The sequence below is a fragment of the Cygnus atratus genome, chromosome 5 (genome assembly GCF_013377495.2).
Source record: "Cygnus atratus isolate AKBS03 ecotype Queensland, Australia chromosome 5, CAtr_DNAZoo_HiC_assembly, whole genome shotgun sequence".
Classification (NCBI taxonomy): Eukaryota; Metazoa; Chordata; class Aves; order Anseriformes; family Anatidae; genus Cygnus; species Cygnus atratus.
This window is the reverse complement of record NC_066366.1, coordinates 31,499,799-31,518,051: the sequence shown is the minus strand read 5'-3', so window position 1 is coordinate 31,518,051 and position 18,253 is coordinate 31,499,799. Positions and strand designations below refer to the sequence as shown.

General features: G+C 40.4%; 1 protein-coding gene across 1 annotated transcript in view; it reads right to left on the bottom strand.

Annotated features, from left to right (window-relative positions):
• Positions 1-15,785, bottom strand: part of LOC118244543 (cytosolic phospholipase A2 epsilon-like) — a 29,682-nt gene extending 13,897 nt beyond the window's left edge. Inside the window, exons 1-4 of the mRNA XM_035539614.1 lie at positions 15,759-15,785; positions 14,534-14,606; positions 4,130-4,266; positions 762-893 (exon numbers count right to left, since the gene is read on the bottom strand). Coding sequence (XP_035395507.1) covers positions 762-893; positions 4,130-4,266; positions 14,534-14,606; positions 15,759-15,785 — 369 coding nt within the window. The remainder of the gene's footprint in view (positions 1-761; positions 894-4,129; positions 4,267-14,533; positions 14,607-15,758) is intronic.
• Positions 15,786-18,253: the final 2,468 nt, after the last annotated feature.

Here is an 18,253-nt window from a genome sequence, read left to right as displayed (position 1 = left end):
CACAGAACTGATAGTCTTGGATAGCACCGGGCATTCTCGATTCTTCTGATGGGAAGGGTTCCCATAACAAGGATAATACATTGACCAACTACTAAACAAGTTTATAGACTTCCTGCCGATATTACCTCTGTGTAAGCTGAATACCAATACTTACCAATAAGAAAAGTCAGTGAAACAGCATATCTACAAAAACATCTAAATTGGACATCCTTGTTGATATCATCTTATATGTATTCAGACAGACTAAAGCAATGAAATACAGCAGATGGCCATCTACCAGCTTTAACATCTCAGCACGAATCTTTGTGTTACATTTAGGAATGCATGAAAAATTTACAGGCCAGGCTATCAGTTTTTAACTGAGCACTCCAACATCTGTGTCAGCATATGCCAAAACTCATAAGTGCTGGTCCCAGGAAAAGAAATTCTGACAGAAAAACTTTACTCAGTGGTGATGGGATCTTCTATCCCCAGCAAAATCTATCAGAGCAACAGAGTCAAGAAAGAGGAAAAAAGGGAACTCTGCTGCCAAAAAAAAAAGTCCTACTAAGAGGGTGGAGGAGCTAGCAAAAACCTTCAGCATGACGTCCAACAGAAGGAGCACTTTGCATTCTAGGTTTGAATGGTATTTTTCAGATTAATAAAGTACAAATGAATATGAAATAAACCCTCCCACCTACAATTGCTTTACAATAAGTTATTTAGGAGGTAACAGCAAAACTACATTCATTTTCTGTGGCCACGGCTACTTTATTCCTCACCTCTGGGTTTAATCGAAATGTCAAGCGAACAGTTTCTCCAAGCTGTATTTTAGCAACATCAAAGAGGACAGTGAAGAGGAGGTCATCTTTAGTGATTGCATTTTCATCATAGACTTTCAGTTCAAGAACATTCTGTGAATAGAGGTAGAGGATTAAGAACATTTCTATTTGGAGACCTTATGGAGGAATGAGATGATGTGCTCAGAGATTTAAGGAAGACAGAGAACGGGGAGACATGAGAGAGCATGGTCAACTTTTCATCTGCATAGAGCTGAATAAAAATATTCAGAATCTTAAAGTAGTTGAGTTTGTTGATGATTTTCCTCCGCAGAGTAATTTAAATGACAAAGGCTAGCAGAACCATTGAACGCACAGGTCCCATGTTGGGAAACACGATCAACCTCTAGCTTGATTTGAGGTCACCATTTTTCCCTGAACTGTAGGAAATCACCCAGTGGCCATGACTTTATTATTATTTATGAGGAAAAAATATATATGAATATATTTATATGTGTGTGTGTATCTTTGGATATAAGCAGTGATTAAAATACATTAAGGAAGAGCCATATAACTACTGAATTATAACATAATTATATCCTGTAAATTATTAAACAGATCACACATGGAGCTAATTACCAAGCAATCTGCAGAAATGGATATGTTTTTGTTAAATTGGCAAAAAACATGCACAGAAGCAGCAGAACAAAGGCCTATTTCCACTGGATTTCATCCTGCACCTCTCAATCTCCTGATCCTTCCTGTCATGGCATGGAGCTTCTCCTCTCCCTCCTCTGCCACCCATGGTCTGGCCCGGCCGGAGGGGACACAGCTCCACCAGGGGCTTCTTGCAGCTGCACGCCGGCTGGCTCAGAGGTGCCTCCCACAGTGGTGAGCAAAGTAACATGAGCAGCTGTTTTCCCAGTGGGGACATAATTCAGGCCCCAATAACTGGGGCAGCTCATTTTCATGAAAATTACAAGGACCTCTTATCTCAGAGGTTGCTCCTTATCTGTCAGATTCAAGTGAAATTTGCCAACGGGTTTGATGCTTATCACATTGATAGGCCCACAATCTCACACACAAACACATGCACAAGAAGTGTGATCACATGAGCTTTGTTGCCTTAAAAGTTGAGAATAAATCACATAAACTCAAAAGCCAACTGAATATACTAATGGTCTTAAAGAAAGATGATCCAGTTCCAAGTATTCTGGGAAATATCGACATCTAACCTTTCTGGAAGAAGCTGGTAAGTGAGAGATGGCAAGTGTTATCAAATTTCAGTTTGCAGTTCGATGTCAGAAGACAGAAAGGCTGCTCTCCTTTAAGGGCACAAGTGTAAATGCATTACACTGTGGTTCAAACAGAAAAAATTATCCTCAGTGCAGAGAGGGTCATCCGTGGAGCTCTGAATTTCTTTCCACCACCTTGCTAAGAAAAACAGACTGACAAGAAGCAGAGAAAAGCAGCCACAGCAATTAGGTTCACAGGCTGAAGAATATAATTTAAGAGGATGAGAAATATATATATCACAGAAATATATATTACAGTAATAGATACATCTATTATTGCAGCAGACTGTCTTTATTTGGCTAAAATGGTGGACGTTTTCTAGTGTTGAAGGCAGAAGGGCCTCTGGGTGGTTCCCTGCTCCTGACAGAGGACATGAAGGCACCAGGTGCCTTGTGAAAGCGCTGGCAGAGACACACCATCCCAAGTTGACCCTCAGAGGGACTGGAGGCTGCCAGCTTGGTGGTGGAGAGGCTGCCTGCCCCCTGCAGCAGCCTGGGGAAGCCCGTCCTCACAGGCGGTGGTGATCTGTCAGAAGTTCACCAGAACAGATCCCTTCCAATAAACACACCAGTTCCTGACAGGAAACAGCTGAACATCAAAATGTTTTTATATTCCATGGTGACAGTATATTGTGTGATTTCACTGAGCTCTAGCTCCCACAATTTGGCAAGATGAATTCCTGAACTATACACATGACAAGTGAGAAGAAAATAAGCAGAGCACCAGACTCTGGCTCTGCTCAGGAGGCAAGGAGCAGAGTAATTCCAGTGTATGCAGAGAAAACCATGAGAGCCTTAACTTGGTCTTTTGAACTCAGACAGCTGTGAGGTTGCAGTGGCAGACATGCCAGCGTGTGTTGTTGTCCAGAATTCCCAGAACATGTTTGTGCAGCCCACACTAAAGTGACAGCAGCCACTACCATACTGCTGCTGCCGCTCACCAAAAATTGCTGGGGCTACTGCCATATGTCCTGCCACAAATTTACTGCAGAGTAAACGTAAGTCCTTGCAGGACTGGTTCAAGCAGCTTCCTGCGGCCACTGGCTCTGACATGTTTCTTTGGCTATTACATCTCGTATCGCAATTTTGAAATACTTGTCAGACACAAGCCATTGCAAAGTGCTAGCGTTCTGGTGCAAGAGGTACAGAGCAGTGGGTGTTTGTTCTCATGCTAAAATGTTCATGCCTTGCCTTCTGCCTTCCTGCTAAACCTGAAGAGCTTAGTGAAGTTGTGCCTCGGTGGTATTTTGAAAGAAGCTGGACTTTTTTAGGTCTGCAAGGAAAACACTGGACTTAGGCCACAGACCAGCAGACGTGTTGAAGCTGAAAAAGTGTATAAAACACCACCTCACCCGGCAGAACTAAGCCTGAGGCTCATGCATAGGCAACTTCTGCGGACAAAGGAAAGAGGTATTGTTGACTGAAGACCCTGTGGTGCAGCTGTGTCCTGTTGGCATTGATGATAAGACAGGTGGGGGAATGGCCTGCTGATTCGGCACCTGGTGGAACTGCAGTTCACCTGCTCTGTCAGCAGCACCAGGAACTGAAGGGTGCAAGTCTTAAAACAAGGTTTGATAGCCCTAGGCATGAAGAAAGGTTGGCTTACAGCCTATCTTAAGCAAAACTTGGCTGGTCTTCTGCAAACTTGAAAATTTTGTTGTTTGCCTTTTTTTTTTTTTTTTTTTTTTAAAGTTGAGGTAATTCCAAAGAAATAGTAAAAAAAAAAAAAAAAAAAAGCACTCAGGCTTGCTTTCATTACTTAGTTCATATGTGTCTGTCTTATGCTCTTCAGTCTACTCTGAAATTCTCACCTTTACTTTTCAAAAAAAAGGAAAAATAATAAAAGAGAAAAAGTGAAAAGCAGTAGAACATTATATGAATAGTTGTGAAATATCTCATCTATCTTCTACACAACACAAAAATAAAATTTAATTTTGCTGCTGCATGCTACTGCACATTCTCTTACCCACCATCCCTCCAGTCCCTCGCACATAGCTATTTTTATGGTACCCTACATATGGATCACAAAATGAGATCTCTGCCCAAATAGAAAAACAAATGCACTCTGCATCTTACTTTTACTTGGCTCTGGATCCTGAAGCAAAATGTTTCATTCCAGATTGGATCTTTGCAGTTCTTGATGGTTTTGGTCCGGACAGTCTCAGAGGAAGCAGTAGGCAAGGACAGGCTTACATAGCAGTCAGTTTGACTAACTGTATTAAAAAAAGATATATTGTAACTAACATATTACGATAAAAATCTTAGAACATAAGCTTATAGCACTGCATAGATGGTAAGCTGCAAAAAGGAGATATTGTTTTTATTACTTTTCCTAAACATTCTTACTCAACAACCTTCACTACTACTTGTTCTGTCAAGCAGGTTGAAGCTCTGGTCATTAATGGAGATTCAGAGAAGCTAATATTCTAATATATCTATACGTCCTAATATCCAATTATCCCAGTAAAAGGAACTGGTGAGGAAAAAAAAAGAAAAAAAACGCTATTTCTATTTAACAAAACCCATTACTGATATGTCCCCAGTTTGTTGAGACCCTGAAGAGAAGAGCATGGCAGGACTCACTCCCTCTGCACTGTTGTTCACTCTTACCAGCCCTCCAATTTGGAGCAAATCTGCTATCCTAGGTTCTGTACATTGTTCTGTACTCATGTTTACACAACAGACATTTCTTTTGTCTGCTGGGCAACCACAGTTGTCTCTAATGTCTCCAACCTTTAGAACTCATTTTGTAATCACAGTAGCAGGTCAGATTTGGTGTAATATGAGACAGTTTGGGACTATGGGATACATGCTGAGAGGCAGCGTGACCAAGCAGGTAACCTGCTAGAAAAGGTCTCATGACATGTTGGCTCCAATCCCAGCTCTGTTCCAGGCTGCTAGGTCATTGCTGGCAATTGCTTCCATTTAAATTAATCTTCTCTATCTGCATTTTCCCATCAATACAACAGTGATAACGATCATTTCCTCTTTTGTCACTTGCTTTGACATCCCATGATTAAAAGCATCACACACAAAAAATAACTGCTATTATTATTACCAGATGACCCACAAGAAAAGAGCACCTTATCAGTAATTATGTTTTTCTTTCTCTGTCAGTCTTTGGTTCCCATTCCACACTTTCTTTAAACTTGTCATATTACTCATGTGGCAATGAATAGGTATTGCTTAAAACAATTTCTGCAATCATGTTACATATGATTTATCTTTCAAGTCTTCTCATACAACCTGAGCATGAAACATCTTCCAGATTTTCAGCATGCATTTGATAGTTTTCACCTTACTGTCCACAGTGGAGAAGAAAAGACTTCACCATTACAAATACAGACCTCTCTAATACTTATAAGTAATATTAGGATAATTTAAACTCATTACTATAATTTTAAAATGCTGAATACATGTAATATACCTTTAGATAACAATTTATTGGTTAAGGAGGTCATAAAAGCATTTTTTAGCTGTCTTCCCCACAGTATTTTCTACAATTCTTCCATTGATTTTTTAAAAGTGACAAAGAGAATATTAACTTTGCATAGGTACATCCTCGGGCAGTGCGAGAGGAGAAGGTATGTGTGTTTCTGAGAATTTGTTCACTTGTGGTCTGGGAAATCTCTTTGTCATACATACTAAGATAAGAAGTTTGTTTGAGAAGATGGGCTTTAGATAGTTTCTTTATCAAAGAAGCCAGTGCTACACTCTTGACCTGCATCTAGATAGAGCTGTGTTGGGAACTTTCTTCAATCTGTCATCCTCTCTGAACACAGCAGACCTGTAGCAAAAGTTACTCCAGTCTTTAACAAGACTGTTCACCATTAATAAGAGCAAAACAAACTCCCACAGCTTGATGATCTACACTAACACCAGCTCAGTTAGCAACCAGTAAGGCCTCAGTCTCAACATAGCCCAAGACAAGAATGCAGATAAAGACATTTGAATATGAAAACAAGCAATTACAACTAGACCACTGCATGAAAAATAACAAATTATGCCACAAAACTATACTGCTGTTGGACTTATCAGATAACTTACAAACACAATGTAGATTTATATAACTATAGGACCAGATCCCAAATACATAATGCTAGATGTAAGTGCAGGAGACTGAAATGTCTGCATGCACTCCCAGCCATGGACAAGAACAAGTGGATGCCCAGTGTCTTCCAGATTCTAGCTCTCTTCCACTCACTTGCTACCTCCATCTTTAAAGACTTAACTGTGACCAGCTGTTGAAATGAAACATCCAGATTGAAGAGGACTGTCTTAATCAGCCTAGCATATGAGAAAGAGCTGAAGGAATTGAGTTTGCTAATTCAGCAACAAAGAATGACAAAGAAGAGGGTAACAATCAGTTATGGAATGTCCAAATGAGCGTAAAAAAGAGGACAATGATCAGTGTCTCTGCATGGCAAGGTGGAAATAAACAAAAGACATAGTAGGAAAACTGTTCCAGCTCTAAAAGCGCTCTAGTGAGCTCTATTGAGAGCCTTTTCATAAATTTTCTATGATTCATTTCAGACAGTACTCCTACTCAGATAATTTATCAGTGACAGATAAAGTAAATTTGATCCTGCTTCAAGAGAAGAGGACCAGTCTCGGTGAACCTACAAACGTATCATATGGAATCAGGACTTGCTGCCACGTGATGCCCATGTTTATGCTGGAAGGCAATAAACAGAATAATCATGGCATGATTATTATATATATCAATTATATTGCATGGAAACCAACTAACCAGTCTCCATCCCAGACTTGACTGTCCGGGAAGGAAGTGATAGAGAAATCCTTATACTGTACACGAGCCCAAGTGAAAAATTCCCAGATAATATCTGGATGATGGAAGGCCTCATTATTTGCAAAACTACTGCAAATGTCAGTGACAATTTTATGATTCAAATTTTGAACATACAGGGCATAACATAGACAGAAATTACAGCTTGTTTTTAGTTTATTTCCTCATTAGGTCTGGATTAAAAGTTTATATCAAAGCAATGGTTCATCCTGATGTATATACTATGCTTGTATGTGTACCATGTGCTTTGCTTTTGGCAATCAAGTCTTCACATTACATATATCTTTTCTACAAAGACGTCACTGTCAGCTTCTTTTACACCAAAGTAAACCACTGATAAACACACAGATCCAGACTGTCATTTATCATAGGACTACAACTAATCCCCTTTTCACAGTTAAACTAAATGAGTTCACACTTCTGGCTGGAATCCTCCAGTTCTCCCAACTGATCTAGGAGTTTACAGCAACTTTTCTGTGAATAAGAATGAATGAAAACATTAAGAATATATATGACTTACAAAAAACATTTTCACCCCAAAACTTTTCTGTCTACATTTTCTTCTTGGACAGAAAGGGAACTTTGGAGAGAAATGTTGTAAAGATTAGGCCTGGATAAATAGAAAATGAATATACCTTTGCCAGGCGGACATTCAAAAAGATTGTCAATTTAATAGCAGAATAGGATATAAGCACCACCTCCAACATTTGTGAGCGAATCTTTCTTTTAAACTTCACTGGCTACTATTGCAGCACTACTTCATTGCCTCTTGCTGAGGATACAGCAAGACAAATTACCTGGGAGGGAAGCCATAGCCTCATGTGGAAACCCTCACGTGCCTTTTCAGTGATGCAGACTAGCACTGCCATATAAAAAAACACTCTTCTTTACATTGGCCTCCCACATAATAGCAAATTACCTCAAGATTCTTGGCCGTTATCTGTAAGGTAATCAATGGCCTCAATTCAGCAAAAAGGTTGGCTGAAGCTCCTCTCTGGAGAACATCACTGATAAAAGTCCTCAAGGGCAAGGTTTTCCCTGGCACTGCTTCAGGATAAGCCTCCACAGGGACTCTGACATCCCACAAGCCCTATCACATTGTTCTTCTAGCAAAAGGCTCACCTCAGCAGCATGCTTCATCTCATGCTTGTGAAGGAGCGCTAAGAGCACGCATGCATAAAACAAAGCTGCTATCTGCTCAGCATGTACGGGAAGGAGTGAATCACTGATTACAGTATCAGTCACATTGCTTAATGCACAACTGGATGATCTGAAGATACTGTTGTCTTGATGAAACCGGAGCAACCAGGACTGAATTAGATCAGATTCTGCGGGATCTTTAATAGTACGTAAGAAAATCTGTTGGTATTCAATGAAAAAAAAAAGTATTTTTCACATTAAAATACTGAAGGCAGGAAGTTGTACCTTCTTCTGCTCATCAAAGGACTATCTCAAATATCTTGAAGCAAGTCCTGCAATGAGTAAATATGTGTATCAATCTTCACGTTCTTTATGAACTTCTTGGAATGTGCCACATAACAACTAATAGTACTATAACAGATCTGCTGATATTCTATTTGTGGTCACTGTTCATTGTCAAAGTATACTTTGGTCTTAAATGCAATACACTACTGTGCAATAGTAAGCAGGATACAGAGTAAAAATATGATCATTATCAAAGATGGTCAAAAATGCCAAGGTACAATAACTTTTAAGAAGACATGGGAGACGATAAGCATGGCAAAAGGCACTGCTCAGCTTAGCTTCATAAGGACTGAGAAGGCATTACGCAACTCAGCCCAAAGAAATTTGTAAATACAGAATGCCTATTCAGAAATCAGAGCACATATGGCATTGCTATTATCTGTTGATAACCCCTGAAGTTGCCTGCATATATTTGAAAGAAACTGAATGCTAGTCTTGTGCTGTGTTATTTATTAGCACAGCACTTCATGAAACATATCTCAGCTCTTGCACAGACGTCCATCCAGGTTTGCTGGAATTTTCCAAGCTCGAACATGAGCTTGTCATGTTTGAAACAAAGTCATGTTCTGAGCAGTGTGCCACAGCCTATAGCTCTGCAATCCAAGTGGCAGAGAAAGAATGAAGGGCCATGAAGCTCTGTATAGACCTGTGTCTTCTCAAAACACATGGTTTGGTTCTACATTGCTGCCATCATCACCTACTCATTCCAGCTTCTCTTCTCCACCCGAGCTTCTCCCTTGTTCATTTCCATTGCCTCCGCCCTCTTCCAACCTGTTTTAAAACAGGTTTTGAGATTTTAAAAATTATAAAACATTTAAAAGCCCATTTCAACCACTCATTAGATAGGTATTTCCTCTGAACAAGAGGATAGTGAAGTCTACTAAGAGCATGTAGTACCACCAAAAACTTTTATAAGATCATCCCTGTTCAGTGAAAGACAACAGCTGCAGTACCACTTGTGCTGGTACAGTATTAGAGCATGGTAGCTGCTCCCAGCTTTCACCTTTGAGACAGGGATGAGCCTGACACTTTTATCAAAGTTGACTCCTTTCACCAGTCCTTCAGACACTAAACAGTTTATCCTCCTAATGCCCCAGCAAGGTGCCTAATACCCATTCTGCAGTCCTACTTTAGAGATGAGGAACTAAGGCTCTGAGTAAAAACACCTTTTCCAAGGTTACACCACAAGTCTACAGCAAGTCATGAGGGAACGTTGTATATAATACCTTTAACCACCAAAACAGCTTTCTATTCTTGCACACAGAAGGTACACAGAAGTCAGCATGGCTACAGGAAGACGCATGTGTGCTTACATACAACCCATTGATACCTAGCAGTAGGCATTTCCACCTGCAAGGAGGTGTCCTGATCAGGATTCCTTAAACAAATTTTAGTGACCTCCTTGACTGTACGTAGCATTGTCTCTTTTAGTAGCAGCTTACACTGCTATGAAGTCCCAGCAAAGGCTTTTCATTTCCATGCTTCTTACCATCTATACAGTACAATTCAATTGTATACAATGCAACATATAATACATTGTATACAGTACACTCCATCTTGGTGTTTCTACCAACAATTCACTAAGGGTCTGAGAAACAGGAAAGGGAAAGGCCTAGAAATAGTCTTCTGGACTAGAAAATAAAAAATGTGTGATCACAGGGAAACTGGTTTTTGCACATAGTTAGATAGTAGCTGTGAACTGAAGAAGAGTGGGAGCAGAGTTGGATGATGAGTGAAAGAAAAAAATGGTAAGATTTAATAGAAGGGAACAGAGGTTGTTAACAACTGCAACTGTAAAGTTGATTCAGACAATATTCATTAAGATCACCCATCCATTTGTTATTCATATTATTAACTGTGGCTGTTACTTTTCTATGAGAAACATTGGTCAGGACCAAAGCTCCATTTTGCCAGGTGCAATTAGTAGTTATGCAATTAGACCTTGATCCTGATCTGAACAGCTTTCAATTACAGTAAGAAAAGCCTTGCTTCGGGTATGACATCACAGGGAGGAGTTTCTGGTGATCAGCAATTGCTTCTTTTGTGTGTTTTTATTTCAGTTTCTTAACCAATTAGGAAATCACTGTTTACAGGCCTTGTTGCAACTTTGTAGTTATCTACATAACTATTTCTCTGTCTTTGTTCAGGTACAAGCATTGACCTATTGTCAAGCATTTCTCTTAGGCTGCTTTTAGGATTTCTCTCAATACAAACACAGACCTCCTGAGGGGCTAGTAGCATGAGGAACCTATATGAGATGTCTTCCAGGGGCAGCAATGTTCTTAATCATAGGACCATGTTTGAGGATTTCCCTCAACCACAACAAAAGTCAGTGACCACGTTCATTTTAACAGAAGACTGATTTCACCCTAAGGCATTAGTGCTGGCTGGCTCACACTATCTGCCTGCCTGCCTCACACTACAGCTGCTGCTGGCCCCTCACACTCATACTACAGGCAGTGGAAAGGGTAAGAAGCAGCGTATGCTGCTTGTTTAGCATGTCTTCAGTCATTCCTTTTCCTATCAAAGTTTCTTTTGGATAACACAGCAACTAAAGTCTCACTGTGGTGGTTTACCCAGGATTTAGATGATATGGAGAAAAAAATAGTAATACTGCCTTTCAACTTTTAAAATCAATGATCAGTGCAGTATTATGAGTTTGTTACTGAAATGACACAGCAACAAGACACAGATTTAGCACTATAGCAAGATATAAAAACAAGTTTCATAATTTACCTAATGAAAACACTAATTTAGAATTAGGCTGTCACTTTAAAAATAAAAAATAAAAAAAATGTATCATTTGGGCATTTCAGGAAACACTTTCTGGAATCTTGGACTTCGCTAAATGCAAAGTAGGGCAAGATGGTCTAGCAAATAGCCTCACTGAAAACAAGATCGACAATGGGGAATTTTCACAGTATGGGTCTAATTCTTGTTAGGTTGAAATGCAGTTGTACTTGACTTGCAGAGAAGTCTTTCCAGAAAGAAATTCTTACATGGTGGAAATGCAGGGTGCTGCACAGAGGTGGCTTCAAAGGGGGCTGTGAAGAAATCAATGTGGGGACATGAGGATGAAGTCTCAGCTCTCTCTTTTAGAGATCTTGGCTGGTGGATCAGCCCTTGACAAACAAGACTTTTGCAACAACTGATCTCTTCCCACACATGGTGGTAGCTTCTGAAAGCCAAGCTCCACCACACCAACTGACAGAAAAAAACAAGGGATGGTCACAGGAAGCCACTGGATGGAAGAACAAATTCAAGGCCTTTCAGTAGCAAAAGCCAAACTGATTTTGCCCCTGCAAAGATGAGCATTTAAATAGCAGCAAAGGTTTTTGTGACAAGGAAACCAGAGTCTGGACAAAGATTGTTGTTGGTACATAAAGATTACATTGGCTCAAGAAGAGACTAGAAGAGTGGCTGCGTTCATAGACATGCCGTTTGGCCTGGGATATCACCACATCTGAAGTGCTTGGAGGATGAGAGAACACTATACTGTTTCACCTTACCCTCATCCTCCTCCCCAGGCACCTGCCTTTGGCTGCTCTCAGACTTCAGCAGGAGAGACCTTTGGTCTGATCCAGTGCAGCCATTCCTGTCCCTTGTGCACTTCGATGGGAACACAGGAATGTGGAGAGGCCATGGGCCTCGGCCTGTGACTCCTGTACCTGGTGGTTCCTGCTGGCTACAGTTCACAGCTAACTCTTCTCCCAACAGCAGCAGCAAGGCTGGCTCTTCTCTGCCAGGAGAAAACAGCCATGGCCATATACCTGCCCCTAGGAATGTGTCACAGCTCCCTGTTTTGCCTGTGCCTCAAGCCACCCTGTTTGGATGACGGATGTTCACTTTGGGCAACATTTATCCACACACTATCCTGTACAGCTGCAGAGAAATAGCACCACCCAGACAGTGAATCCAGATTCTGCTGGAGCAGTGGGTACATTTGTGACAGCCACAAAGCTTTCACGGTTTAAAAACAAGAGACAGCTGCAGCTGTGCAGCTGTTAATGCTAAATTGTCTGCCAGTTCTGGAATAAATGCAAGGGTGCAGTTGTCTTTGTGTGAGAACGAACCCTAAATAATATGTAGAAAAGGCCTTTTCAGGCCAGCCAGAAAATATCAGAATTTCTCTAGAAGGCATTTCTGCTGCCCAAGCAAGGCAAATAAGATTTAAAAAAAATAATAATGTCCATAACTATTTAATTGCGATATAAGCATACAGACCACCCCAAAGAATACTACTGAATCAGGAGCCAGACCTTGTGAGACACAGATCTCTCAGGAGATCTGTGGGAGAGTGGTGTGGTGAAAAGCATGCCTTAGTGTTTCTCCTGTCCAGAAGCATCTGCTGTAGGCCACTTCTGAGGACTACAGAACCAGATGAACCTTTGGACTGGTCTGGTATCACCATTATCACAACTTTTTATAGAAAAACTTTAGCTAAACTCAAATATGCCCAGAAATCGGGACACCATTGTCTTGGGAATTATGTGTACTACTTAGATTGTAGTTGCCTGATATCCTACATATGTTGGAGCAAATTCTTCTGATTCATGAGTAAGCCTTACTCATATCAGATTTCAACACACATTAGTAGCCTAATTCTTGTTATTATGCTCACACCACATACAAATACGACCTTTTGTTTGACACAGAAGGAAAAAGCTAGGAGATCATGATCATAGCTAATTGACATGGATATCCTGTAATATAAAAACAAATACTCTATTATACAACTTGTGCAAGATCTAAGGAGGCAAAGATGTTGTGGATAGCAGCTCCTCTGCACGAGGGAGGACACTGGCTCTCCTTTAGCTGCACAGTGCCACAGAGCAAGAAAAGCAAAGCATACTTGTCTTCGACACACGGTCTTCCAAAAGCTACAGTTGGGCCTAATCCGACTGACTCCATCAAAGCACAGATAGTTCAAGTTGCAAAACCTATTTCTGTTCCCTCTTTCAACTCTGTCAGCAACTCCCTCTCTCTTAACAACTTTAAATTATACAAAAATAGTAAATAAAACAAATAACAGTGAATGGGAAATATAGCCACTGTTCTCTGCTTTTCCTAAAATATGTTTTGTTTGAAATGTTTCAAATACTTACAAATACGTGAGTAAATTTGTGAATTACATGAGAAATGCATTCCCACAAAAAGTATTTTCCAAAATAATAACTGAGCAAAGACTAATCCTAAGCCTGAAATTATTTGTAATTTTATTTAGAGATGCTAGTGTTAGTCTTTTGGATCTATAATGTAGAGAAAAAATATATATATATTACTCGGTTTCTATTTGCTTTTTAACAGTGAATAATTTATCATTTATTGACCTTTAACAACATACACTAGCCTTTTAAAATGGTTAGCAAAACCTTTGAGGCCAGTCCAATATTTTTCAGAAAGCCATGTGGTCTCCATGGAGGCAATTATTCTTGCTGAGTTCACTTGGGTTTACTTACTACGTAAAGGTACGCATTCACTTCCTTCCCACTGCATTCCTGCCTTGTTTTCTCTCTGAGACAGATATTTGAGTTGTCCCATCAGTTTGGTTTGTCCTACTTGAGTAACCACTGAGATTTTCTCTTTTCCACTCTCACCCACTACACCAAGCCCCCAGAAACATTTCAGTCATATTGTTTTTGCCTTGCAAGTCTGGTATTTCAAATACATTTCAGTAAACCATTCCCAGAAAAAGTTGTTTGACAATAAGCTATATAATGCCTTTTTTTTTCTCTTTTTTAAAAATCAGATATAGAAATATAGATGTGCCTGAATGTACTTCTACTGCCTGCAAAAGACGGACAGGTAATAGCAGAACTCCACATATTACCCCACAGCCTGTAGCAACCACTCATCATCAGTGCTGGCATTTTCATCCAGAAGCAGAGGCACAGCCTGCATCACAGCACATCAGAAACTGTAACTGACATTTACTTGTTAGCAGTTAAGACACTTCACAGAATACCACAGCTGACTTTTGGTATTTCCATTAAGAGTAACACTTCTATAAACTGAAAGGTATTGTTTATAAAAGAGTGTGTTCTAAGAATAGCACATATTCAAATATGGAACAATATCTGAAACCATGGTGACGCTTTGTACACAGATACATGTTACAGTGTTCAGTTATCCTCACTGCTTTCAGAATTGAACTACTGGGAAGTGCAAAGAAAAACTGTGATACTCACAGAGATCTGCCTTTCTCAGATTTCTCATCCTTATGATTTTTACAGAGAGGGAGCTGCACGGACATTCTTCACTCTGCAGGAACATGACAAAACAATTACTCGCACAAAATTAGATTGTTTATGCTTCATAAATCATGTCTTCCCATAAATGTTTGTTGCAATTTTCAACACCATGCGACAAAATTGGAAGACTAGTTCTCCTGCCCTCTATCACTAAGAGGTCTTTAACTTCATTCTTTCTCATGAGGCTGTTTTAGTGGTTAAGGTCCGGGGGGAAGAGCAGAGAGGATGAGGGGCTCCATTCCATGCTTTGAACACATATCTCCCATGTGAAGACCATTGCAAGATTCTGTTCATTACTCTCCCCTCATTTTGAAATGATAAACCTATAGATTTGTAGGGTTTCTTTAGCCAGTTTGTTTACATTTTCACTGTTTATTTGTTAAGCCATGGAGGTCCCACACTGGAGGTCTCTGAGCCCTTCACTGGTTTCAATGAACTCTTTTGCTAACATATATCCCTGTTATGCAGAAATGCTCTGTAATTTCCATTTTACAGCTAGTGAAGATGGGAACAGAATGATTAAATAACTCATTCATAGTCAGAGAGCAAGTTAATTTCAGAGCTGAGGAGAGGACAGAGCATGAGACTTTCTGGAGCCCAATAGACAGTTTTGGGGCTTCCCCTGCCTATGTTCCACCAAAAGAGAGGAGAAAAAAAATAAATTCACAGACCAAGATTTTCTTGGGTGTCAGCCATGCACAAATGTCAAACTAGTTCTATCTTTGTGTCCATGATTAACTACTGTTGTTAGTCTGTGTCTCTCCTATGTAAACCACTACCAGGTGGTTGCTAGCACAGCTACATAGGCACAGCAAACCACAATAGTCATAGCTGGCAAATGCTGCACTGAGAAAGATCCCAACACACTTGCATCAAACCACAGTTTCAGCCCAGGTCCTCAGCAAACTTCTGTGAGAAACCTCAGACTTCTTCCCAGCCTCTGCATGGGTCATCCAATGCAGCTGAACTTCTCTCCACCACCAAAAATGCCTCCGCAAGGATGTTAGTACCAGCAAAGCCGTCAGTCTGCCTGACATAAGTAAATACATGCAGAAAGTTAGACTAACAGCTCCTGAGTCCTATTCTAGACACTAGAATCCCAGTCACAAACCCACCCCAGGTCATCTTCAGCTTCTAATGAATTTTGGTCTGAATTTCTTACCTCACAAGCACTCCAGTAGGATCCCATTGTGCTCCCAGCTGCATACAAGTCAGATACAGGTGTCACGTTAGTGTTAGAGGCAACAGCTGGCAGTGACTCATGAAGTACCTCTGCAAACTTTAAGGAGGCACCTGTTGAGCACCAAGTGGCTTATCTGTGCCCCACCTTCTTTATTGCCTGAAAGGGAAAGTAGGAAGAGAGAAGGGGAGGGAATTTGCTGAGTTTATTTGATGGCTAAACACCACAGGTGTGTGTTGGAGGAAGGCTGTACACACCAAGATGCTTAGAGCTATTAGCAAATCAAGATTAAGGAGTGATAGTGTACAGCACTTGCATGGATACCTATGACCTGGCAGTCTAACAATGCACAAATCAGAGAAGATAGCAGTAGATATGTGTAGGCTGAAGGAAAACAGCAGCTCAACAGTAATTCAATCAACAGTCAAAGGCATTGTGGACAAAACTTTTAAAGATTCTGCATTTCAACCAAATTTTATTTACGTTCCTAGGGTAGAGTTACATGCCAGTAGATTTTTCCTCACTTTCATGTGTGTACTTGTTCAGCTTGATTATATGTTTTCCTTCTTTCAGGACTCCCAAACAAGCAAAAAAAAAAAAAATGTAAACCAAGACAAAAAGAACACATTTTCCTCCAAATCTGGGCATACATTCATTCATCTTAAATGCTAATGTCTAGTTGTTTTCAACACAATGCAGCGTAATTAAATTGATATAAAAATGACAACTTTTTTTTTTTTCTTTTTTTCTGGCAGAAAACTGCAACAGCAGATATGCAAGTGCATAGCCCTTCCATGTAGCCCGCTACTGACATGCCCAGATATCTGGTATGAAATCACCATTTGAGGTCTGCTGGAGCTGATGCTGTATTCTCACAAAATGGTGGTAGTGCCCATCACCTGTGTTCCCCTTCTACACACATCAGGAAAATGCACAATAAAAACCTCAATCCTGTACAACATTCCACCAAAAGCATTCTGTCTGGTAAGAGATCTTCAGCATTGTAATAACATTCCTTAAATACTAATTTCTTCTATTGGCCTGTCTGCAACAATCATTCCCAAAATCAAATCATCCTACTCTGTACAGTATGAAATAAGCATTACCAAGCTCAATAATCAGGTAAACCAAGTAAATGCATGAAAACGTGCTGAATCAACAAGCAGCCTTGGCTGTTTGTCCAAAGCTGAGAAACTTGATCAGGAAGTGGGTAAGCCTGGATTGTTTTGTTAGCTTCTGCAGTGGCTGAGCTGTTGTCTCCTGAGCCTTCCCCTGGGAAAGTCTGACTTGAATAGTGCAAGGAAAGAAAAACTCTGGGCCAGTCTCCAGGCCTCTATCCCCTCCTCCAGAGGATCTCTTAAACTCAGTGGAAGTGCCCCCCACAGTAAGCACTGGAGAGCATAGATGGAGCTTGAGGGATCCCATCCTAGACACTGGCTAGCAAGTGCCTCTGCTAGAAGAGGGCCTAGTGGTAAGGCCCAGGACAGGCACCTGGGACACATCTAGCGTGAGCCTACAGAACAGGAAAAATCCAGTAACGGAAAACACAATGACAATGTCCAAGAAACTACTGTTTCTGTTTTGGTTCACGTTTTCTTATATTTTAGGGTACATCTCAAATTCCATTAATAGACATGCAGAAGGTGTAGCAGGCTGTAGGAGGGACCCTTAGGTCCCTTTTTTAAGGAATGTGTATTTTCTAACTAGCTTGAGGCTGGTAAAACCAGGAAGGAGCAGGTGCTCACCATTTACCATCAAAATTTCCTGAGGTAAAATCAAGCAGAGTATCTAACAGGGTAAACTTCTAACAAAAAAAAAAGGCAACAGCTGAAAAATGAAATTGAACCAGGGTACCCCAGGAGCCCACAGACTTGACAAAGCTGATACAACACTCAGATCTTTGCAGTAACAGAACAACTCTCACAAACATGATGAGACCCTCCCTGGTAGGCATTAAAGATTCAAACATGATGCCCATTTTGACAGTTTGGGTTCCTTATTTTGAGCTTATAAGTGGCTTTTCAGACAGAACATCAAACAGGATTTAAGATAAGGGTGAAAATATCTACATGCCTTGCTGGTAAATGCATGTAGAGAAAAGACCCTTCTATAGCTCTTGCCTATTTCTTTTAGGCCAGGCTACACAAAGAGGTAAGAGACTCTCCTGACTCTCATCCTGGCTGGCCAGCTGCCAGTTACTGTCTATGTTTCGCAACCCTTTTGTGGGTCTAGGACCAAAATAACCAGCTCCAATTCTAGAAAAGACTAAAAACCAATTATCTTACCCCAGTAATTTGCCTCTGAGGAAAAATTCATATCAAAAACAAACTACACTTCCCTCTATAGTGGTCTTTTCTTGACTGTTGTGTGTTTCAGTAGATTCCCTTCTCTGAGCAGCTGAGCTTTTTTTTTTTTTTTTTTTAAGCAAAACAGTTAATATTTTTTTTCATAATATCTAAACAACTGCCCAAAGGGGG